Source organism: Lissotriton helveticus, chromosome 3_1, assembly GCF_964261635.1.
Source record: "Lissotriton helveticus chromosome 3_1, aLisHel1.1, whole genome shotgun sequence".
NCBI classification, from domain to species: Eukaryota; Metazoa; Chordata; class Amphibia; order Caudata; family Salamandridae; genus Lissotriton; species Lissotriton helveticus.
The window spans coordinates 967,510,000-967,535,292 of NC_136061.1; the positions used below are offsets into that span (position 1 = coordinate 967,510,000).

At 46.9% G+C, this 25,293-nt stretch overlaps 1 protein-coding gene across 1 annotated transcript in view; it reads left to right on the forward strand.

Annotated features, from left to right (window-relative positions):
- The window catches only part of TRPM8 (transient receptor potential cation channel subfamily M member 8), a 267,091-nt gene that overhangs the window by 120,311 nt on the left and 121,487 nt on the right, over positions 1–25,293 (forward strand). The window contains exons 8-9 of the mRNA XM_078683346.1: positions 3,415–3,482; positions 22,485–22,685. Coding sequence (XP_078539472.1) covers positions 3,415–3,482; positions 22,485–22,685 — 269 coding nt within the window. The remainder of the gene's footprint in view (positions 1–3,414; positions 3,483–22,484; positions 22,686–25,293) is intronic.

Consider the following 25,293-nt stretch of genomic DNA (forward strand, 5'->3'; position numbering starts at 1 on the left):
ATAGTGCCTGCATTGACGCTACACTGCTAAGTGTCGTGCCAGAGTAGGGGGAAATGCAAGGCTGCACCATATTGTTGTAAATATGGTGCAGCTTAGCGTTTCTGAAGTGGCGTAGTGAGGCATTAAGCCATGACGGTTGACGCCTCACTCCACCATTTCCTTGAACATATGCCCCTAAATTTGTGCTTTTCCAGACCAAGGACTCTTAAAATATATTACCTACCCGTATGGATGACGTGACTCATACACCTTGTAGGCCTCTGTCTTATGTAACATTTCCTATACACTGATTTACACACGTATGATTGTCTCTGTGCAATGTAGGTGTGATATACAGTGCTCTGACGCCTTAAACTAGTATGAGAGGTGCTATAAAGCTAAATGAATCTACGAGACTGTGGTTATGGAAAATTGGGGAGGGGGCACTGTCAAATGGTGGTAGTGTGGGGATCCATAGCGAGGTGGTCATTGGGGGGTGCCCCAGCAAACAATGTCGCACAGGGCACCACCAGTGGTAAAGCCAGCCCTGTTCTTTGTATATATTGTACAGTTTACTTACTCCCTCCTTGATGCAGTGCAGCACTTTGATGCAGTGTTTCCTAATATCAAAGAATAGTAAATCCTTGCATCAAATGTAAATGTAATTGAGCTTATATAGCGCACAGCTACCCGCAGTGGGTTTCCCGGCGCTTGCTTAGGGAACCCTTCCTGGTATTCCCCTGTGAGATAGCAGGGTATCCACAAGGTGAAAGTCAGGCATCCCGCCGCGAGGGGCCGTTGTGGAGATTAAGCAAGCTATTGCCCAGAGTCGCAGAGTGTGAACCCGTGAGTCGAGGAGGCACCGGGGCGAGAATTATCGAGTCTGTGGAATTTTTTAGCCCAAGACCCGCCGAGGCGGGGAGTTGAACCCTGGTCCAGGACCGATCTCAGCTTCCGGGTCTGCTGCCTCTAACCCCTGAGCCACACTTCTCCACTTACTCACTATCTATCACTCACTTTCACTTACATACACATACTTACACATGCAGACAGCTTAAAGTCCTGAACCTGGACCAGTGCTTAATTTGTTAAAAAAAAAAAAAAAAAATGTTGGGCCCTCGTAAGGATGCCACCGCAGTTTGCACCACACATTTCCACTGTACTTACATAACTACTAACCATTACACTGCTACAAGTGTGACAATTCAAGCTGTTTGGGTGGCAGGTATTAGTTGTTTATAATGGATATTGAATTAACGAACAACGAATCTGTAAATTGCACAAACAGTGCCACCAAGTGGCAGCTGCCATAAGTGTAGTTTCTGGCAATTAAATGCTGGTGCAGGAAATTAAGTGCTGGTGCCAGCAATTAAGTGCCGGTACAAGCAGAGGGAAACCACCTGCACAAATTAAGCACTGGTCCACAAGCCGATGAATGATGAGCCCAAGGCACATTCCAATCTTCTGCATGTGATTCGTCTCTGTAAGTGAATAGCTGAGTTCAGGTGCTCTGAAAGCTCAAATATCAAATATTGCACATTAACAGGAAGTTTAAAACCCCAAAAGGGGTGGGGGGATGGGGGTAAAGCACCATGGGGCATATTTACAATAACTGGCGCATCCCTGCAAATCAGCAGGGATGCGCCAGTTATTGTGCGTCACAGCTCCGCCATCATGGATGCGCCGCATTTACAGTACGGCACACCATGGTGCAAAAACGTCACAGATGCGTCACACATCTGTGCCGTAAAAGTGACGCATTGCTGGAGTTGCGTCGCAAGTGCGACGCAGCTCCAGCAATGCTCCGGGGGCCCTATCTAGTTAATGCTGCGTCAATCCTTGCGCCTGCTTCAGGCAGGCGCAAGGTTTTGACGAAGCATGGGCCCAAAAGTGACTTAGTGAAATCTTGTAGATTTCACTCTGCCACTTTTAGGAGGCGTTCCTGCGCCGGAACGCCCCCCCCCCTGCACAGGAACGCCTAAATGTGGTGCAGGGCATTACAACGTGACGCATCTCTCAGATGCGTCACGTTGTAAGTACCGCTGCACCATGGAGCAGGATTTGCGCCGCCGCTGCGTCACAAAAGTGATGCAACATTGACGTAAATGAGGCACTAGGGGCTTGTAAATCTGCCCCCATATTTAGAGAACATGAGCAGGGATGCCTGCTTGGGTTGGATTTGTTTCTCAAATGTAACTGCATGTAAAATATGAATGTCGGACAGGGTGCCATTTTTTGCTCACTCTGCATTCTTTTTCCTTTTACAGAGACACATTTCTACATAGGTGTTTTGTTTCTGAAATAAAAGAAATCATAATCTCTGTAACATACAGAGAGTTTTATCCCAATGCTCGGTGGTCATTATACGCCATTGCAGAGCCATGTAGAGAAACACACATATGAAGGACTGTTCAATACAGAGCAGATGTTACAGTACTTATAAAGCGGTATCCCTGATAAAGACTGGCTACTACCCTTGGCTGACCACCGGCAGGCAATCAGCAGTTCATCTGCCTCCAGGGAGGATAGAGAACCGTTGATTTATAGTCGTTCTCTCACCCTGCCAAACTCTAAATGACCCACACCCCCGAGTCTTTACTCCTACTTCAACCCCCACTGGTGTCTTTGGACTCCGCACTCCAGGTTTAGGAGTGTGCGGCCACATTCACAATGTCATTTTGAGATTCCAAATTCTGTGATTCACAAAATGTATGTATTAAAGCCATTTTGTGACTGGGAAAGTATTTCCGACGTGCAAAATGGATTTAGCAATCCATAGAGAATAGCAGCTAAGTAGGGGTGTGAAGGGGCCATACCCTCCTAATTGCAATGTAGTATGGTATGTATTAATAGTTTGAACTTGCAACAGTGGTTGTACATTATTCATCAGTTACCAACAACTCAAAGAGGGTAGTAACTCATTTGAAAAGAGGAAATAGGACCATTGCCTGCTCTCCTTAATGTTTTTCACAAGCAAGAAGTTTAAAAAAAAAGCAGCAGCAGTCTATTTAAGGAACATTAAAGGAAAACGTTCAGGAATGCAAAAATAAGGATGGTAGTTTGTGTTTCCTGCAGACCACCATTCCCCCGTTCGTATCCATTTACAAGGAGCAATCTGCCTAGTTAATATTCATTATGCAGATCTTTTTGCGACCCTCTGCACCTGGACCTGCAGTGCGACCTATTTGTACATAGGTTGCTTCACAAAGTTTGGTCGCAAAAAGTCTGTGTGCTACTTGTGACTGCATTTTGCTACCAATCTTTTGGTACATGTGGCCATCAGTCTTCAGATCCAATAAATTAGCATCTATAGATCACGTCTCCTCTCACAGGGCGTGACTGGCCCCGATTCCTGGTTTTGAAAATGATCTTTTGCGATATGGTGAGTGGTGGATCGCTGTTGGACTTCATCTATTTCCCTTTGCATTTTCCTAGAATCCAATTACGGTGGCAAGATTCCAATTGTGTGCTTTGCTCAAGGAGGCGGGAAAGAGACGCTCAAGGTCAGTAAGATGCACCTCCCACTTGTAAGTTAATCACTCATGCTTTGAGTAGGCTTTTAAACACCCAACGCTGCACATCGAACACAAACAGCAGGGGCGGCTTTAGGCATGTGCAAGCTATGCACCTGCACAGGGCCTCCAAACCCCAGGGGCCACCACAACAATATATATCCTTAATATAATAATCCTCTGAGGTTGGATACATATATGCATTGTGGCTCCTGGCAGGGATTTGGCGGCCTCCGGCTCTGTTCCACTTCCAAACACCATGACCCCCCCTCTTCACTTGCCTCCATGCTCCACCCTGTCTGGAACCCTCTTCCGGGGACCCTACCTACGCTCCCTGCCCAGGGCCACCATTAGCCTAGAGCCGCCCCTGCAAACAGGGAAACTGTGGAGGGATTAAAGGTTTCAAGTAACAAAGAATCATCCACAAGACAATGATTAGGGAGCTAGGTGCTGCCCTCTGACCACATCCCTACTGTGAGCAAGTTCTATGTGGGAAGGAACGTCCACCTGCATTCTCATGTTGTATGTACCAGGGAAGAAGCTAAAGTGGCACAACAACAGGACTTTAAGGAATTGTATATTGTACAAACGTATTGCTTGTATATATGAATTTGTAAATATCATTTTTTGCTGCTTTTTCCATTCTTTCCTATTAAGCACTCTATAACTCTATCTTTCTGCATGTTTTTCTTTGGGCAACTATAAATGCTTTTTAATGAGACAGCCAGAAATGCAATGAATTGAATTAAAATTGCCCCATTTTTTTCGAATTTTTGCTTTTGCTTTTGCTTTGTTTTTTGTGGATAAAATTGACATTGATTGGACCGGGCTAATTTGCTGTATATGCCCTTTGAATAAGAGAAAGTTTAAATAACTACTTGATTCATTTGGTTCTAGTAAAAAGAATAGTTTGAGACCACTGTTTTTGAATGATATTCATTACCCAGGTCTGCTGACTATTTGGGTTACCCCATCTTCTTGATGGTTGTCACAATGACAGCAGCGTAGTGATTGGTCTGAGCGCCAGTGGGCGCCTGTCCTTGCTCTCCACCGGGCTGTAATGCACTGCCTCATATTTCCTCCTCCTCCTGCTAGCTGTGACGACAGCCAAGCCCCACCCCAAACCTGCTGCAGCACGGAAAAATAAAATTATAACAACATTGTTATCATTTTATTTTTCCTTCTTTGCACTGCTGATAAGTAGTGGAGCGACGCTCCATGGTCTTGCCCAGTGAGCACTTAGGGGTCCTATTTGCCTTACGTGCCTTTGAGCCTCACGGAACACCACTTTGCTGTATATTTTGTGTTAGTGCAAGAGAATGCAGAAGTATTTGTTGCTTCATCTTTATAAGGCATGCTTCCTCTGCTCTTGCCATCACAGCAGTTGTTCTGTTTGCATGAGTGGAGCTTGTACTGCTGCTCTTCATGCTGTATCTGTTTTGTGTGCACAAAAGACAGTTGCTCTTCTGCTTTCGAAGCTGTATTTGGTTTGTGTGTGAGGGATTCTTGGACTGCTCCTGTCTGTGCTGGATCCCATCTGTTTTGCACTGCTGCATCTTGTGATGTGTTTTATTTGTGAATCTCATCCATATTCTGTCTGTGCTGTGTATGTGCTCTGCATGAAGGAGAGGCTTGAACAGTTGCTGCATGTTCTTTACTTTCGTACAAAGAAGAGTGACGTAATGAATCCTGCCAGCAGGAACGCAAGAAAATATTAAAGGTGCAAACAGGAGGGGAGTTGGGTGCAACCTGGAACGAGTGAGAAAGCCCACCAACATGCGCAAAGACTAATTGAGAATATTGTCCTTAGTACTGTTCTGCCTATGGTGATCCAGAAGAGGAACATGGTCACCATCTTTCTTTGGTCTGATCTCTATTCCCTACACAGGGAACTTCCTCCATCTTAGAATGATTAGAGTGTCAATGCTTCTGTTCATGACTTCTGTGAGATTCTGGCCTGGTATATGATGTCCACTTGTGTAAGTGGGCACCTTTCACCAGTCCAGACAACCCTTATGGTGATTTAAGTGGTCTTAGACAACCTTAGAAAGCTCTCTAAGTGGTAGCTGTGGAGAGCAGCTTTCAGGCTTAGTCCAGAAGGAGTGTAAAGCAGCTTGTTTTACCAGAATGCAATCTTATAGTATAGATTAAGTGAAAAAATATGTATTTATTATGTAATACTCCATAGTATGTTCCAATATCTTCAACACAGAGATAAACACAATGCACACAATACTTTAGCAAAGAAACACAGTAAATAGCACAAAATACTCAGTGGACCCCTGGGGGGGACCAAACCATATACTAAGAAAGTGGTATAAGAACCACGACTTGGATCAAGACGGAGTCGAGAGGACATAGAAGTGCTGGGAACCCACGGACCTACCCAAAGTGGGTGGATAGGGACCCCACCGAGAGCGCATGCAGTGTGGAAACACGACCGCGTGCTCTGTGCAACTCTATGTGCAAGTCGCTGTTGGATTTTTAAAGATTAAGGACCCTTCCTAGTGGACCCTGAAGAAACCCCGTGGAAGACAGAGAGTTGGAGAGCCACCCCACCCATGGATACCCTAGTACCCACGTTACCTACACCAGGGAAGCTGGGTGCATATGTGTGAGGTGAAATTGGAAATCGCCATCGCACCCAATGGAGGACTTTAGGAAAGTGCCGCTGTGGAAGAAGGGAGAAGTGTCTCTGAGGATGTACTATTGATGAGAGGTACCTGCAAGCAGAGGGGACAGAGTCTATGTCACTCAGGAGTGACCAGGAGACCTAGAAGATGAATGCCCTCCGATGTCAGGTGTTGCAGGATGGATGACGAGGACTTTGACTCTGCAACTGTGAGGATCAGGCGATGCTGAGGAGGACCAGGAGCCATGGACAAGCTGTCCCACAAAGGATGTTAAGTGCTGAGGGGTCGGTTTCAGGTGGGAGCACCAACAAGCCTTGGCAAATACAACCTGTGCAGGAATAATCAAAGAAGGAGCAACGTCGGGACCAGCAAAGTCCAGGGGACTTATCAACAGCAGGGGAGTCAGGACAGGCTCGAGCAATCAGGGGAGCCCAAAAGAAACAAGTGTGACCCTCAAGTGGACCCACGATATGGTGTGGCTGAAAATTCTGGTCACTGGCGATGCGCGAGGTTGGGGCTACTTGGAGCCCAAAGGTCATCTGGGAAAGAAGTCAACAAACCTTTGCAACTGCAAGTTGATGCAGTGCACTGGGGTTCGGTTATTGCAACCCCCTCAAAGGATACTGGCCTCAAACTTGGTGAGAGGACAGGGCAAACCTCAGGAGCTGTGAAAAAGCATCATCTGTGTTGTAGAACCTTTGGAGTCTGGAGGAGGTCAGGTTCAGCAGAACGTTCAACTTAGTTGCGGTGCAGGGCAGTGACTGCTTCACTCCAAGGGAGATTTCTTCCAGTGCCTTTGATGCTACACAGGCCTTGGAAGATTCCTGTATGATGCACAGGCACAGAAGATGCAGCAGCCTGGAAGGGAGATGAAGTCAGGCCCAAACGATGTCCGGCAAAGTCCAGAGTGCCCAGACTGTAGAAGAGCAGTGGTGTCTGATATGAATCTTATCCCACGAGGAACCAGGGACCTACACCCAGGTAAGCCCTTAAGTACCCTACGGAATGGGTTGGGAAGATTCAGGGTTCCCTCCCAGGGGAGGGTCTGGACAGGGGGGAGGTTACACCCATGTCCATTGTCCAGTTTCACCCCAGAGCGAGAGCCAACGGCTCCCAGAACTGGTTTGAACTGGACTATACACAGGGACACCAAGTGTGCACCTCATGCAGACTTTCTGGTGCTGACAAGCACACCCACCCGGTTCCAATACACTAAATCCTATCTGGGAGGTGGTGACATCTCCCTGTGACAAGATGCCTATTGTTCCACCTGCCTCTGCTCGAGCTTGTCTCAACAGCAGGAGGGCAGAAATGTGTCTCTGGTCAGCAGCAACCATTTTGTGCTTTCCGGGTCTAGAATGTTGGTACCGGGAACATTGAGAGCCTAACGGAGGGCTCTTCCAGTGCTTTGAATCATACCTCGTGTGGCGGTATGATTCAAGCATGTTTGTTACCAAACATTATAGGATTCGTTGCAGCCATTTTCGAGATGGTCATCGCGTAATTACTCTGTGCCCCTCTATATAGTATATGGCGGCTTCACTGACAACCCGGGAGAATGGACTCCATAGGCTATAGGAGTGTCCTGCTCTTGCAGGGGCACCCTCTCCCTTAGAACCAAGCACCCTGCCTTCAGGATTGCAAAGGCCGGCTATAGGGGTGACTTATTGGTTTTAAGTTCAGTGACCCTTAGCTATAGGAAACCTATATCTTAAGTAAGTGGTGCAAGCACCAACTTACACAGGCTGCAATATCAAGTCTGTAGTTCCCTTTTGCATGGTCTCCCATCGGTGCCATAGTGCATGCTTCAGCCCACTTCTATGTGTGCTGCATTCCACAGTACATATGGAAGGAACAAATCACCAATAGTGATAGTTTATGTGCAGGAAGGTAAACTTTCCTGCACATAAACAATGATTCCCTGCAACCCAGGCATGCTTGCACTATGGTTCAAGGGTGCCTGCGTTGTGAAAGCCCATCTAGTGATAGAATTAGAATCTTTAACAGTTTGAAACAGGGGTTTATTTCAGCTCCATTCGTGATTGCTTTGTATCTTGATGATCACCCCCATTATCTATCACTAGTTGATGCCTTTCTGCCCAAGACTTTACAAAAGCACTTAAACATGCTATTATACGGGGGCAACTTGGTTGTGATAACGTACCCAGCCATTGGGCTTCAATGCCAGTTTGATGCTTTACTGATTTTTGTAAGGTTAACTTGCTTAGCATGATGACCTTGAAGACTCAGGTAGTAGCATTTGGGAAACATAAAGTATCTTTTTGTTGATGCATAGACTCCACCAGACTTGAGGCTGTTTTACAATATAAATATCTGGTGTGCTCATTCAGAGTAATTTAAACTGAATGAGCCCCTTGGAATTGATATCTAAGAAGGTGATGGCAGCTCGGAACATCCTCCAGTGTTTTAATAACCTGTTTAGTGGTTATTTCATTAAGCTGCATCTACAAGCATATTTGCAAAAAGTGATTCCAATGCTATATTACGGAATTCCACCGTTTTGCGAGATGTAATGAGTAATGTGGTCTTACACATTTTTATGTAGTAATCTAACCAATGCTCTCTTACTGGGAATCATTAAAAACCTCAATTAAACAAGGAAGATGGAGGTATCTGAAGCAAGTACGTTTGGGGAATTCTGAGGATAAGAAAGCTATAAAAGGACTCCAGGGCTCAAGATATGAGGTGCCCTGTTCCACAAGGGTAAGGGTCAGTCTTTTCATCCTTAGCATATACCAAAGATGGTGCAGCCATCCCTGGTGTGTGGGGAGCTGTCCCTGTCCAGTGTGATAGAATATTCGGCAAGGTCGTCCCCAAAGTCAACCCAATCTGCCACCCCCAACAGGATTTGAGTTAGAAAGTGAGTGCATTGGGCAACCCTAGAATGATATAAGCTGGAAGGTGTTTAAGAGTAGCTAGCATGTATGGCCAATGGACCCACTCAAACGCATTCTCTGCGTTAGATCACGGAACAAACGTTGGGCCTTATCTGTTAAGTGCAGGATCTGCTTCGTATTGTCACCACACCGGCATTGGGGGACAAAGTCCGCCTGATTAGAGGCAATGAGGCCCCGTAGAAGGGGGCCCAAGCGGGTTGCTAGAATGCCAGTTAATGAAGGCGGGATCAAAGCTGGATCTTTAATAGCGTTAAACAATCTGGTTAGGAGGGGGCTAGGGTCAATGAAGAAGGTTTTATAAAGAGCGCCGTAAAGCCATCAGGGTCCAGTGACTTAAGAGGATTCTGCCTGGCAATAATTAAAATAAAATCCTCTACCCAAATCGGGCGTTTACAGATCAGACACCTGTTCTGGCGTTAACTTCGGTTTATGGGCATCCCTGAGATATGTACGTGGTCTATCTGCGGGTAGGTCTTGCTCTGCTTAAAACTCTTTAAGGAACTCTCAAAAAGTAGCGACAATATGGGGATATTCGATTATGTTCCAGCCATCAGTGTCGAACACGGCCTGGACTCCTGCAGCCTGTCACTGCACCTGCAATCTATTAGCCAGGAGGCGGCCGCACATATCTCCACCAACATAATAAGTGTGATGAAGAACAGTGTATTCCCCTCTATCTAGATCAATACCCGCCAATTGTGTAAGGCTACCTCTGGCTGTCTCCAAACCCGAGGAGAGTCAGTACCCTTATGAGTGTGCTCGAGGTACTGGACCCTACATGATAGGTGCTCCCTCTTATCTCTGTGGAGCTTATTGTCTGCCACAGAAATCGCTATCAGTTTGCCCCTAATCAATGCTTTCAGAGATTCCCACAGAGTGGAGACGGACACATCTGCTGTGTCATTAATTGCGAGGAACTACATTAGGGCCTTGTTCATTTTCTTAACAATCTCAGGGTAGTGTAAGAGAGTTTCTCAACTGCCAGGTTCTTAGTTGAGGCTGCAAAGATGGGATGGTCAAGGTGAGCGGCACAAACGTATTGTCTGACTGGGAAGGGGGTTCCATCTCCGAGGCCATACACCGAATGCCAGATGAGCCTAAGAAGTGATCTATTCAGGCATATGCTTTATCTGCATGAGAGTAAAACGTGAAGTCTCGTGTTTGTTCGTGTAGAGCACGGCAAATGTCACCCAAACCTATTTTCTTCTGCCAGAGTGTGCCTGCTTGGGAGAGGGCTACTGTTTGACCTTTGCGGTTGGGCAGATTTGTACAGGTTGTTATCGAAAACCAGGTTTAGATCACCCCCCAAGAGTACTTAGACTGTTAGGAATGGTCATCACAACAGCCACTGCGTGATGTATAAAGTGCTCCTGTCCTTTATAGGATTATAGATAGTCCCCAAAGTAAAGGTATGAGTGCCCAGAGTCACTGAATAGGCAAGCAGCCTATCCCTAATTTCAGGTTGCTTGGGGACTATTTTCCCTCTAAAGGAGATGTATACCAAGATTGCCACCTCCATGGTTTATGTGGAGTGGGAGAAGAATTGGTGTGGAAAAGCTCTAGAGCGCAGTCTATGCCAGTCACTGGCAAGTAGGTGAGTTTCTTGAAGAAGACAGATGTGGGCACCTGAATGTTCAAGGTAAGAAAGGTTAGCCCGGCATTTGGCAGGATTCTTAAGGCCCTTTACAATAAGGATAAGAATCTGCAGATTATGTTGCATAGGACTGAGGTAAGGAAAGCGCTAAGAGGTCATCATGAGATAAAGAATAGGTCTTGATATGCATCTTGTAGTGTAGGGTGCAGAAATACAGGCCATACAGGTGAGACAATGGAGAAAGGTCATTGGCTGTAGGTTTCCAGAAAATGAAACGAAACAAAGAAGAAAACTGGGCAAACAACCATAAAAATATTTGCAAGTAAAGTCAGTGTCCAATGTCAAGGACCTAACTGATAGAGTTAGTGGGGTGTGTGTGGTGGCCCAAAGTCCCTCTCGCCCCGCCCTCTGCCCGAACCACCCATCTGGACTGAAAAATAGAGGTATCACGGCCAGGTTCATGACTCGGCTGCACTGCCAGAATCTCCAGTTAGTGTCTCTAACACCACTTGATGTTATTTAGCCATGGTGGCTAGATCGGGATGGTGCTCTGTGAGAGACGCCCTAGTGCTTCTCCATCTGCGTCGTCCTCAGGCCCCTCGCTGCCCTGGGTTGTCTGTAATAATTCAGGAGTGTTGTCCTCGATGTCCAGTAGATGACAAGCCTCCCCAGTGATCGGTGTTGATGAAGTTTATCGTTCAGTCAAAAGACAAGCTGGAAGTGGTGCCCCCACGAATATGATATGCCTGCAGATCTAAGATGAGCAGTGACAGGGTAGAAGGCTCTACGTTTCTGGAGGGTGAAGGCAGCCAGGTACTGGTAGCGCATCAGCTTGAAACCTTGATACTGTATTAGGTGTCTGTCCCGGGCTGCACGAACCCTCCTTTAATGGAAAGTCATAAACACATGCCAAAAATTATTTCCACTGGAGGTGCAGAGTTGGGTACCTTAGGGCCCACTCTGTGAATTCTGTCAATCTTGATTCCAGTCTCTAAGGAAGCCTCCAGGACTGAACGGAAGAGCTCTGTAATGACTAGTGTGATGTCAGATCCCTCAAATCCGGTAGGTATACCTTTGCTGTAAAACACTGTGGTGCTGCGATCGGTTTTCCAAATCTTTGGCATGTGCTTGCAGGTCCAAATGTTGGTCACAGAGTCGGAGGACCTCCTGCTGGAGCTGCTCAATCTCTTTGTTGCGAATTGTTTCATGGTCTTCCAGTGATGAGACTCTGCGAGCCGATGGGCTTGGTGAGCATGTCCTTTAGAGTACGGTCCTTCTTCCCCTGTCCGGTGCCACACTCTCTGTGGCTGAGACGACACTCTCTGAAGAAGGTAAGGGTGGGGTCCACTCTGCTCCCAATCACAAGAGGTCCACTTCGAACAGAAAAGCCAGGTGGTCAAGAAGGTGTTCAAAAACGTTGCTGCCGAAGTGGGGAGTTCACCTGCTCATTTAGTTTTTAGGTTGCAAAGATGAAGAGAACTATCCCAATGCTCAATCAGCTGGCTATTTGTGAGATTGAATCTAGCGTTGCCTATAAGAAAGAGCATCAGACTGGCTAACGCTCAATGGAGCACCACACCCTAGACCTGTGGGAGTGGGGATCGTTCACTTGAGGCCGGTATGGTGCAGAGCCAGAGCGGCAGGTCCCACCAACACTGGGGGCTGTCAAGTGCGGAAGGTATGTAGACGTCCGGCCCAAACCGGACACCATCATAGAAGTGAGCGATCAGCAGCACGATGAGAACAGGCAAACCCCAGATCTCCAGTCCATCACTGGGATCCCCCAGGAGTTCAGTGACCTAGCAGCAAGAGCAAGTGCTCCGTTAGGGTCTAGGAGGATGCCAACTCAGCAGTACCCATTTCAGTGAGCGCCGTTCTGTGTGACTGGTGGTCTGGGTGCTAAATCTGCACCGTAGTAGTTCACTGTAGTAGGGAGGGTATCCTACGGTAGGGAGGGCGTCCCTCCCCCTGTGCAATAATCCAACTTCTCTGGAGTAAACCCCTTGGTGGTCCCCAGGGGAGCGGTGCAGCTACTGCAGATCCCTGCGGTCTGGGCTGCAAGTCAAGGCCAGTTACCCTCCAAACCCCATTGCCGGGGAAGGGCCAACGCCAGGCCTTGGTAGGCCTCCACCAGTGCTGAATCGTCATGGGCCACAGTCAAGGGCCTCTGCAGCTCTGTCTACAGAGCCTGGATCAAGGAGGAGGTATGTTCACTGTCACAGCTCCACTCCAGGGCGGTGTATGGCATTACAACGCGGGTTTTTACCACGCATGCCATTACAACGCTGTTTTTACAACGCAAGTCGTTACAACGACTTGCACTGTAAGCGCTGGATAGTGGAATAGTTTAATTTTCTATTCCAACTCCAGCCCACGTTACAGTAGGGAAGGTGTTGGAATAGAAAATTAAACTATTCCCTATCCAACAGCGCCCTCCAGCGCAAGTCGTTGTACCGACTTACGTTGTAATAGCAGCGTTGTAATGGTAGCGCGTTGTAATACCCACATTGTAAAGGATGTTCCCCCTCCAGGGCCCCACACCACACGCACCGGTCGACCACCACCCGTCCCTCAGTCGGGTAAGGCCGGGAGGGTCGGGGAGACCTGTTGAGCAATTTAGGATGGAGCTGCCAGGCGCATGCAGGACTCACTACCCTCTAATGCAGCCTCCCAGCAGGGGCCCAGCTCAGGTGCCTTTGCTATGTTGCCATAGAGCGAAGCAGCGTCTGCCGGCGTTAGCACAGCTGAAGCAAGACCGCAACACAGCAATTTTTCCATAGGCCACACTCCTCTCCCCAATCGTAGACTTCAGATGCCGATACCCCAGCCAGTCAGCCCTTATTCTTGCTCTGCTGGTGTTCAGTAGGTTCTGCTAGCCAGAACACATCAGGTAGGGGTGAAAATCCCAGATGTGCAAGCAGCTGTGTGGGATAGATCGTGGCAGGGATTGAGAGACTTGGGAACACGTCTCATCCGAAGTCCATCTCGGCCACGCCCCGAGAAGCCCACCTTTTATTTCAGAGTTTTATTTAGATTTTACACTTTTTGGAGTTAACCTCATCCATGCTGGTGACGAGCTCAGCTCGTCATGGAGTACAGTTGAGCTCCACTCATGATGAGCTGAGCTCGTCACGGCCGTTGGAACGTTCGCACGCGGGGCTAATTTCCCCGCTGTGCTGAACGTTCTAAAAACGGGTGTGGCCGTGACGAGCTCAGCTCGTCATGAGGGCAGCTCCGCTTTGCCTCATGATGAGCTCAGCTCGTCACCAGCATGGGGGCGCTGCGTGCGGCCCTTCCCCCCAACCCCCTGCACAGGGGGGAAAACACCCCGCAGCGAAGGGGTTAAAATGCTGGAAGAGGTCCACTGGCTTCCAACACGTGCAGTAATTGAGGGTGTATGATCAGAACCGTGTCTGTATAGTCTGGAATCTCTGGCTGAACCACAGGCTTTAAGCTTTCAGATAAATTAATGACAAGAAACCTTTAATAGCTGCGATGGCAGTAAGGATTATCATTATGAGTAAATCAGCCTGGAGGCAGAGGGGGTTAACTAGGTTAGACCAGGAGTATGTCTTAAGCCCATTTGCTCATTTAATAAGTTCCTCTAACCTTACAATGGTGACTGATTAAGTTAAGCATGAACGGATGTATGACGTTACAACGCATGCTATTACAACGCATGCCTTTACGAAGCAAGTTTTAGAACGCAAGTCGTTACAACGACTTGCGTTGGGGGGCGCTGGATAGTGAATAGTTTAATTTACTATTCCAACTCCAGTCCCCGTGGATAGTAGGGAAGGTGTTGGAAACTATTCCCTATCTTAGAGCGCCCCCCAGCGCAAGACGTTGTAAAAGTTGCGTTGTAATGGTTGCATCGTAAAGGTACTTCGTTGTAAAAGTTGAGTTGTAAAGGATGTTCCCCGCATGAACATATACTTCAAACTAGTTTGTCTGTTAGTGATCTTAATTATGTATCAACTAAATCTAGATTAAGAGAGGCAAATTCGCCTTTCATGAGGCTACTATATCTCTTGTTAAAAGTCAGACTTGAGCTCTTATCCAGGCATCTTTATGACAAGGACACCAGTGCATACCCAGAAGTCATGAGTGCATTATGGAGACAGTTGAGTTAGACGATATGGTTTAGTCTGTCCTAGGTTTACAGAAGTTAGTCAGAAGTGTTTGGAGCTACTGTTATTAAAATTTACTATTGATGCTGGAAATTTAGATTTGTTGTTTGATATCTCATCCAGGAGGTACCTATTGCTTAGAACATAATCTCATATTTTAGTTTCTAACATATTCTAATTGTTTTTCATTGTTGTTCAAGGAATGCAGTGAACGTGTTGTTAATTTTCCTCAGGGCTGGCTTATTGACTACCTCTTTATTTTATTAGATAACCACATTTTATTATCAGTTTACAATGACAATTAAACAATCGTACCCCATCTCTATTTGCACACTGTTTTCCATATCTAGTTAAACGGTACAAAGATTGACTCCTGACCCAACCAAAGCCGAGCAGCTAAGTCCAGAATAAGACCCCATATCTTGCCAGGCTTATGCGGGTCAAAGGTGCAGCTGGCTATTTGTGAGATTCGATAAGCATTGCCTATAAGAAAGAGCATTAGACTGGCTAACGCTCAATGGAGCCCCGCACCCTAGACCTGTGGGAGTGGGGATTGTTCACTTGGGGCTGGTATGGTGCAGAGCCAGGGAGGCAGGTCCCACCAACGCTGGGGCTGTCAAGTCCAGGCGGTATGTAGACGTCCGGCCAAACCGGACACCATCACTACAAGTGAGCAATCAGCAGCACGATGAGAACATGCAAACCCCAGATCTACAGTCCATCACTGGGATGTAGATAGGCTCCTTCAATTTGGAACACCAGTCCATTGCCAAGTGCCAGTCCACAATCTTGGGAGGGTGTGTGGCACTCAGGAGCGCACTACGTCCCGTTTAGTGAGCACTGTAACCAGTCACACCAACCTATGTTTTCCCCTGGGTCTTCCAACGTCCTCCAAGATTCCCAACAGCACCAGTTTAATAGAAAGTTCCACTGGCTCTAGTACCTCGGTCAATACCCTGCCAATGGATTACCAGTACGGCACAATACTGGGACAGACAAGACCAGACCACATGGTAAAAGTAAGCGCATGGGGCTGCACACCAGTCCCACTGCGAGGTGGGTCTCTTACCTACCTTTCAAGAGCGGCATTGGGTGAGGTATTTAGTATGCACATAATAGAGCTGGATGAGCCGTAAGCAGGAGGAGATGCCAATCATTTGGGGAGCCATTTGCGCATCCCTCCAGACTTCATCATCTAAGGGGCCCAACCAGGCTTCCAATTTATGTTTGTGGAGCCCAAATTTATTGGGGGAATTAATGATCAGTGATTTATATAGTTGTGAAATCCCTCCTGTACCTAGTGAGCCCTGAAGCAGTTTGGCTTTGAGCGAGTTATATTCGGAGGGGTTAGGGAATTCCTCCCATTGGGAGTGGAGAACGTGTTGCAGCTGTAAGTACTCGTGGAACTGTGTAGTGGAAAGTGAGAACTGTGTTTGCAAATCTTGGAATGTTATAATAGACGTTCCCCTCCACATGTCACCCAGGTATGTAATACCAATCCTGTTCCATTTCTGGAACCCTTCCAGGTGGGACACATGGGCAAGTCTTTGCCCCCTCCACCGGGGCCTGTTGGGTTATTTTCTTTTTCCAACCCAGTCGTTTCAACACTGTTTGCCATATAGAAATCAACACCCTAGTAGGTTTGGGGAGGAAGCTGGGGAGAGAGCCCCCGTACAGCAAGTGATGTATGTTGTCCACACCCAGCAGGGAAAGCTCTAATTTATAGGCTGATTCTACCCAGCCCCCATTGATCCAATCATTAATAACAAACAATCGTGAGGCCCAGTACTACAGGTGGATGTCAGTCATGCCCATGCCCCCATCAAAGGTCCATTTGCAACATTTGCCCCAGGCGATGCGAGGGGGGCACCCTGCCCAGTCGAAGAACCTAATAGTAGACATAAGATCCCGGAACCATACCACTGGGATATAATGTGGAAATATTTGCAGAACATATAATAATCTCGAAAAAACAATCATTTTAAATAGGACTACTCTGCCAAGCAACAGGTGGGGGAGGTGTGCCCAGGACATAGAATCTTGTTTCCTTTTGGCCAGAAGTGTCAGGAGGTTAAAGGACAAGGTCAAGGCTGGTTCCACTAAAACATGCATATCAAGAGAGGAAGCTAAGACGTTTGACCACGATGTGTGCTTGCCAATCCATTGTGTCTACCCTCCTCGTAAGTGCGATTTAGAGTGACTTGGCACAGTTAGTGTGTGATCTTGAGGCCTCCCCGTAAAGGGACGAAATTCTCATCACTGGTGGACTCGAGTCCTGTTGGTTTCTGTAATAAAGGAGGACTCCGTTCGGTATAGTGCTATTCTGTCCTCTCCCCCTTGCCAGCGCCAGCCCTGTATCTGTTCATCATACCTAACAAGCTTTGCTAGGGGTTTGATTAAAAAGGCAAAGACCAACGGTGACAAGTGGCAGCCCTGCTGACTTCCTCCGCAGATGGAGAAGGGGTTTAAGGAAGTCCCATTGACTCACACCTTTGCAGAAGGGGACGCATATAAGAGTTTAACATAGCGTGTAATCCTCGGGCCTAAGCCCATGTGTTGCATTATTCGGTCTAAAAATCCCCAGTTAACCGAATAAAAGGCCTTTACAAAATTGATACACATGAGGGCGTGCGACTCTTGGATCTCGGTGGGTCCGGCATAGCGGTCTAAGGCAGTGCCTTGTGCTGTGGTGTGGCATAAAGTCACACTGATGGGGATGGATCAGGTCCGTGATGACTTATAGGAGTCTGTGAGTGACCATTTTTGCGAATATTTGAGTTCATTATTAATAAGCCTATAAGAGGCACAGCATTCTGGGGGTCATCCAGGCTTATGTAAAACTATTATGGTGGTGCGATCCAATTCCTGGGGGAACTTCTCCTTGTCCTCTGCCCCCAAATAGAGATCTAACAGCATGGACATGAGGACATCTTGATATTTAGGACAAAATTCCACCGAGAAGCCATCTGGACCCGGGGTCTTACCAAGTTTCAGGTCGACCAGAAATTCTCCTACCTCCTACCCAGTGTCAGAGTGAAATCCACGAACACTCATTGCAGCAGAAAAATCTGTGGCAACGGGACAGCCACCAGTATCGAGGATGACGGAGGGTTTTGGGATTGCGGAGGGGGAAGCATACACGGTCTGATAGTAATCTGCAAAGACCTCAGCAATGGTTGCTGCCATGTGGCGCTTCTCACTCCTATTGTCCATGACCGTGGGCATTATCCTAGAAGGCATATCACGAGTGGCAAGGTAATAAAGCAATTTACTGGACTTATCTCCAAACTAGTAGACCCTGTGGAGGGAAGCATGCCAACATTGGTGGCTCTCTTCCAAAACAAGGTGTCAAAGGAAAGACCTAGCCACTTCCAACTGTTTAGAGTAGGTGGAGGGAGGACTTGCTGGGTCTCGTTTCTCAAGTTTTATGATTTGTGTTTCTAGCTATGTTATTTTGTGACTTTTTCACTTTCCCGGTTACGGATAAGAGATTTCACTCATCCTGGTATTGTGGCTTTGCCAGCCGCCCATTGTGTGCCTGTAGAGGAGAAAGAACTCTGGTTGGAATAAAAATATGCTGTGACCTTCTACCCAAGGCACTCAGAGTATCAGCTAGGAACCAGGCATTAAGTCGCTAAATTGGTTTTCGAGTTACTGAAGGGGTGCCTATGTAAAGATGGACCGGGAATGATGAGATATACCTCACTGAAGAATCTCTACCACTGTGGTAAGAAGAACATCTGCCGCTGGAAGCAGCACTGGATCAATGCGAGTGAGGTTTTTGTGAGCTGCGGGCTTATGTGTAACTCTCCTCTCATGTGGATGCCACACCCTCCACATGTTGCAGAGGCATAGGGAGGTCATCCAAGACTCCAGAAATTTGGTGCCACTTATCCTGTATGCCGTCGAACCGACGGTGGAATCGTGCTCAGGATTAGGAAACACTTAAAGTCACCCCCAATGATAGTCACCATGGTGGGAAACGCCATAAGTAGTGCGTAGCAGTCATCCAATGCTTCCTTGGGAGACTGTGGTGGGATATAAACACTGAGGAGATTATAGTGGGATCCCTCCAGGCTTCCCTCCAGTCCCACAAATCTGCCCTGAGGGTCCGCATGTATTTTGCTGTGGTGAATCATGGGAAAGGATCTGTGTAAATGTATGACCACACCCCTTGCACCTCTGGAGAAACCTGCATAGATCGCAAGGTCGTACCCAAAACATGTAGGAGGGGGCACTGAAGGCCCACCAAATGAGTACCAGGAGCATTAGGGTCGCCGGGAGCCACCTCGTGGCCTATTAGAGTATGACTACCCTTTGGAATTGGTCCTGTAGGCCATTTAGACTTCAGGAGAGTAAGGAAAAGTTAACCAGGGAGACTTTAGATGCAATGGGTCACAGGTATGGTTTGGGTGCTGATTGAAGGGCTGGGCCAATGAGGGATGTGTTGTACATTAGAAAGAAATGTCTGGTACGGGACCTCCAAGGTAGGAGAATTGGTGTGCGTCTGGGTATCGATAACTGCAAACATACAAAATGTATTAACAACAACTTCCCTCAACTGCCCCACCCCATACGTCCCCCCTAAAAGCATCTGTCATCCATAAACCACCCTGACAACCCAACATTATGTCCAGAACTTGGGAGATTTGGTGGAGAACCTCCTGTCATCTCGGGATGAAAGGCTGCATCTGCACCTCATGGCCGAGGACCAAGATCCGTAGGTAAAGGATCAATCCGGCAGCTCTGGGTCATGCAGGGCACAGCACCAAGAGGGGAAACTATTTCTTGCCTACCACAATGCCCCTCGGGCCCCTCATAGCATTTTCAAGCTGTGACTGCCCAAGTGTTCCATTCAGAGAGCCTGAATGATTCGGTGGCCTGTTCACCTTAGTCAGATCTCTACGGGTCCATCTCGGTCCCAGAAGATTCCGGGAATCCTAGAGCCAGGCTGTGCTGGTGCACTGCCCTGTCCTCCTCTGCAGTTGGGGGAAGGGGTGCCCACCAAAGCCCCCCGATCACCTGCAACCCCCTCCCCTCTCCTTCTGATCGGGTTAGATTCCTCTGCTCTGCCATCCAGTCCCAGGCCTCCTCCGGGGTGCTAAAGAAGTGGGCATGGGAGTCCTAGATCACTTTCAAGGTGTTGGGAAACATCAGCATATATTTGAGGTCCATGGCTCCCAGCTTTTTTTTGACGTTGTCAAAAGATTTCCATTTCTAAAGCACTAATCTCGAGTAGTAAGGAAAGATCATGATGCATGTGGACTGGTGCAAAAGGTCCCCAGCATTTCGTGCCTCCTGGAGTATCACATCTCGGTCTCTGAAATTAAGGATCCGTACTTTCATGGGTTGTGGGGGCAGAGGTTTGGGCCCCAACGATCAGTGGACACTTCTCAAAGTAAACTAAGGGGAAAGGAGATCAGCTGAGAACCAAAATTAAAGCCAAGTTTCCAAGAATTTCTCAGGGTCCATACCTTCCGAGCCATCCGGGAACCCCAAGAAGTGGAGGTTCCGTCGAGCTCTGTTTCCATATTGCCCGATCTGGCCTCAAGTTGCTTTGTCAAGAGGATCAACTTTGAGACTGTGGCCTTAAGTGTGGACTCTTCATCTTCTAGGATGGAAATGCGGCTTTTGCCTCAGTGACTGGGTTTGCAACATTATGGCGATCTTGCCTAAGTAGAGTAACGTCCATTCTCAACTCCCTAATTCTCATTCCCACTGCTTCCCTTGAGGCCATAATGGGCTGTAGGATGGCAACAGTGTCTGTTGAGTCTGTTACAGGCTACCCGTGGCCCAGTCTGATATAACCCCTCCTGTTGTGACTGGAGAAGTAGTAAATCTGTCAATTTTGGATTGGGTGTGGTATGTATGTCTCCTGTTGTTCCCCAAGGCTCCCACCCAGCCTGTAGTCCAGTCCGTCTGGCCAGCACCTGAAAGAACTGAGGACCAGGGGGGTCCCTCAGACCACCCCCACAAAACAAATGCTGCTTGGGGCTCGACCCGCTTTCTGCTCCAAGGTCTACTGGGGAGGCAGTCGGTTCCTCTCTCACCGAGGCATTGATCCAGTACCTCCTACAGGCACCTATAGCAGTCTGGAACACCACTGATGCAGGCTTAACCTCAACCGTGACTGGGGGGCCATCAACCGGCCAGTATGCCTGGAACACCTCAGGAGCTCCACAGTCTGACCTGCTCACCCCTTCATGGAGAGAAGGGGGCAGCAGCAGCATTCGATCCCATCCAACAGGGCCCCCACAAGGTGCCAAAGGAGCCCAGGGTAGTTGATTACCAGGCAGATGACCTTACGCGGGCAGGCAAACCCCAGGGTCCCGCAAGTCACTGCGCCCCCAATGAGGGTCCACCACAGGCCACAGCCACCAGGACTGCCGCATTGGGCATTCAGAGCTGCATTGGATCATGCTTCTGATTGAGCCCACTGCAGGCTGCCCTTGGCCGAGTCTGCTGCCACACTGGGGCCCAGACTGGACCCCACGTCCCTCAGGGGACACCAGGGAGGAAAGAAAAAGGCAATGGTTCCTTACTGCTAAAGCATCGGCGGAGCTGGCGCTGTCTGTTCCCCAGGCGTGACTCCTCCTTCCTCTGGTGCAGGGGCACAATGGCACCGGTGAGGCCGAATGCCGCCCCCTCCCCGTTTGGATGATGCTGCTCCGATCCACATGGCCTCCGGCAGCTCCAGCGCCAGATCCATGAGAGTGGTCAGGTCCCTGTTGCTCGCCAACGGATGGTCAGTCCGCTCAAGTAGAGATCTTCGTCTGAGCTTCAGGCTGTCCACTGGTAGGCATGATTGACAGTGCCAGATTCAGTAGGATTTAAAGGAAGTGCAGGGACCTCTCCTAAAAAGCACCCCCCATCTTGGCCTTGCTGTCCACACCCCCTCACCTCTTCATTTTCTATTCGGTCTCAGGTTCAACGTTGTCCTGCGGATATCAATGTCCTTTTAGTTGTAATTGATTTAACATATTGGGATTCATTTTAAGTACATCTAACAATACAAATAAACTATGAGCATCTAGATTTTATGATGTGTCTTGATTGTTTCTGTTTTTGTTGACTGATGTGTGGTTTTATGTATACTACTTAATTTTTAGACACAATATTAGGTTATTTTGCTCTGCTAACTGTGCCTTCCTTTTACGTCACTTTCAATTGCATTTAGTTGCAGAGAGTGATTCATTCGGTTAGCAGTACTGGCGGCCAAGATCAGATCGAATGGGATTGAGCTGAATTGGATTAATGTGAGGGATGTTTGTATTCCTTCTGTACGTTATACTTGTGTATGTATGTATGCTCACCATTGAGCCTTCAATTATTTTTGTTTAGATATAAAAAAAATCATCTCATTTTCCGTTTTGCACTGATTTTACAGATAAATGCAGACAGAATACCATCTATTTATATATTTGTATTTATTTTTAAAAAGTGAAAAAACGGAAAATATGTAATTTTTGAGTGGGTGTCGAGGCTGTCAGTCATGGCTGTTAGGCCAATATCTGTGCAGCTTGACAAGGAATAGAGTTTAAAAAAAATGAATGCGTTCGTTGTTTCACAAAACACAAAATAAATATGGATAATTGCAATAAAAAGATAACAAAATAAAGTTATAATTACAGATGGAAATGTATAAAACCGAATGCCTTACAACCGGGAGTCCAATGTGTAAATGGACACATATCATTCACTTTCTCTTTTCTACCCAGGCGATCAACATTGCTATTAAAAGTAAAATCCCCTGTGTGGTGGTGGAAGGGTCTGGACAGACTGCTGATGTCATTGCCAGCCTGCTGGATATGGAGGGCATAACCCTTGGCTCATCCACCATCAAGGAAAAGCTGGTCCGCTATTTGCCCCGCACGGTTTCACGGCTGTCGGAGGAAGAGACGGAGACCTGGATCCGATGGGTATGAGTTTATGTGCCACTTGTCTTCATACAGCCACCATCTGGTCTGGGTTGGAGGTATTTAATGGGTGGGTTTCTGGTGACTGACATTGAGTTAACACACTTTCTTTACAGAAACAACATTACTCATAGATGATAGGGGCATATGTGAGAGACACAATGTTCACTCATTGGTTATCAGCCTTAAATATGTAGAGAATATGCCTGATGCTAATATTGCCCACGCTGAAGAACTGCAAATCTTGACAGTGGTTAAAAATCTTCCTAAAAGGTTGACAAAATAACTCTTGAGAGACATACTGACACACTAGGTATGTTTTCTCAAGGCTCCGTATAAACAGATGTCTTGTAGGGACCTCACAGTCTGCAAAGTCTACATTACAAGCAGGAGCTCACAAAGAAATTGAGATTCTTCAGAAGTTTCCCTGGATGAAGTTGAAACCAAATGATGTTAAGCTACAACCCCTTCCAGGTAAATTTAGGTTTGTGCATGGAAGCGTGGATGTCTATATTGGGTGTCATTATGAGGTCCTCGGATGCTGGCATATACATTTTCCACCCTTGAGTTATTGATACCGTGAGTCCTGCAAACGCTAAGGGCTGCAGAATTAACCAGGAACCTTGGTAGAACCCTGAGATTCCCCTAAGGAATGAGGACAGGGGCATAGGAGACCCTACAATTCTGGGGGAAGGGTGGACAGGGACAACCTTGTGGACTTTCTAGTGACCCTGCACAAATCACTGCCTGTTAAACAAATGTTAACGCGGGATTACTGGTTACTAATTATTTTACCAAGTCCCAAACTATGTCGACTGAATCGTTGGTACCTGTCGTTGAGTAAAAGGTAATCTCGCAATAAGTCAATCAATTTAAGAACTTACACCACTCTAAATGACCACTGACCAAATTTAAGTTTTAAAGGTTTAATATAAAGTCAAAGATAACTGAAGATACAAACTTCTCAAAATGAGGTTAAGAAGATAAATCGGTATCACTATGAACATGAACTTTTTGAATAGTCTGAGTCTAAAAAACAGAATAATAAGTACAAGCTCAAAAACCATCAGGGTTGCCAAAATGGATACAAGTTGCAACCTCAAAGTCATTACAGAAAAGAAAATTAAGGTTAGTCTGTCCCTACACTACACTAAATGACATCCCTACTTAGCAAGATCTTAACCCTCTAGGTGTCAGCCGTGGTGACTTCCTAAGAAGATCACGCACTTCTCTTTGTCTCTTCTCTGATAATGGGTCTCTCCTGATCAGCCTATCTGCCTACCCATCCGCTTCCTTAGGCTCCCAAAATCATCTGCTCTTCTCTCCTCCCGGGTCGCTTTCCCTAATACCAAATCACATTTTCGATAGGAACGCCCCTTGGGACGCCCCTCACGTGGTACATCTTTGCGCGGTAAACTCCATGATGGTACTCTTGAAGACCCTCGTTATAGTTGACCTTGGTTCCCAGGCTTCTTCTCCAGTGCGCTGATACCCCCTGAAATTCCTGGAAACTCCTACAGGCCTGCGCAAGGCGCCACTGAACAAAGTCGCTTTCATTCGAGCTGATTAGGACCCTCGCACCTGCATACAGCTCGTCCTGCAGTGGGCCTCAAATTCCAGACTCCACCATATCTTTAGTCGTAAAACACTCTCAAAGCTCTGTGCTGGACACCTCACGACCTCTTCCCTAACGAGCACATGGCAATTTAAACGACATGACATTATCTGTTCTGGCCTACTTGATTTACATGCAGCAGGTCCCTGCACTCTTAAAACGTTAACTTGATTTAAACAGCAAACATTCTTAACTAGCATACGTTTCTAAAATAACACATCTATAAAGCATATACTTTTAACCCTAAGTTCAATAGTACATTTGGAAGAAACACGTCAACCTTATCTCACATTATTTTAGCAGCACGTTCAGGTTTGCTGTGAATTGCCCTAAGGCCTACACATTATACTGGATTTCAAAGTTACATTAAATTCGGACATGATTCTTTTAACATGAGAACATGAGGTTTTCACATATATTCCAACATTTCTACATTAATCTCAGACCGTTATAATTATAGTTACTCTACTTAACATTCTATACATTTCGCTACTGAATATAAGACACTCTGTGTATTTCACTTTTAAATATAAACACTCGTGTTCAGTGTATGTATAAACTAACTACATGCTTGTAAATATGGTGTACTTATACATTTTTCAAACTTGTGCTCTCTCAGTCCCCCCTTTGATGACCTTCAGGGGTCATCATCACCAGGACACTAAAAATGTAGAACCCTTTAAAGTGAAGTCAGGACAGTACCACCTCTTTTCATATTCTCTAATGCTTTTAGACTCTTGTATTGAGTGTCCTGCATCGCTGTCAACTCTTCCTCCTGTTTCCTCATAGTTCTCTGCAACCTATTTGCTCTATAACATTGATACAAACGCACCAATCCCCACAAAGTGATTACGCAAATCACAATTATGATGATGGGTTTCAGTATGTACCAAACGATACCCTTTCCTAAGTTGGCAAACCAACCTCCAACTTTACCCATTCCATGACCTACTTTTTCCCACACATTTACCTTTGCTAGGTCCTCAATTTCGTAGT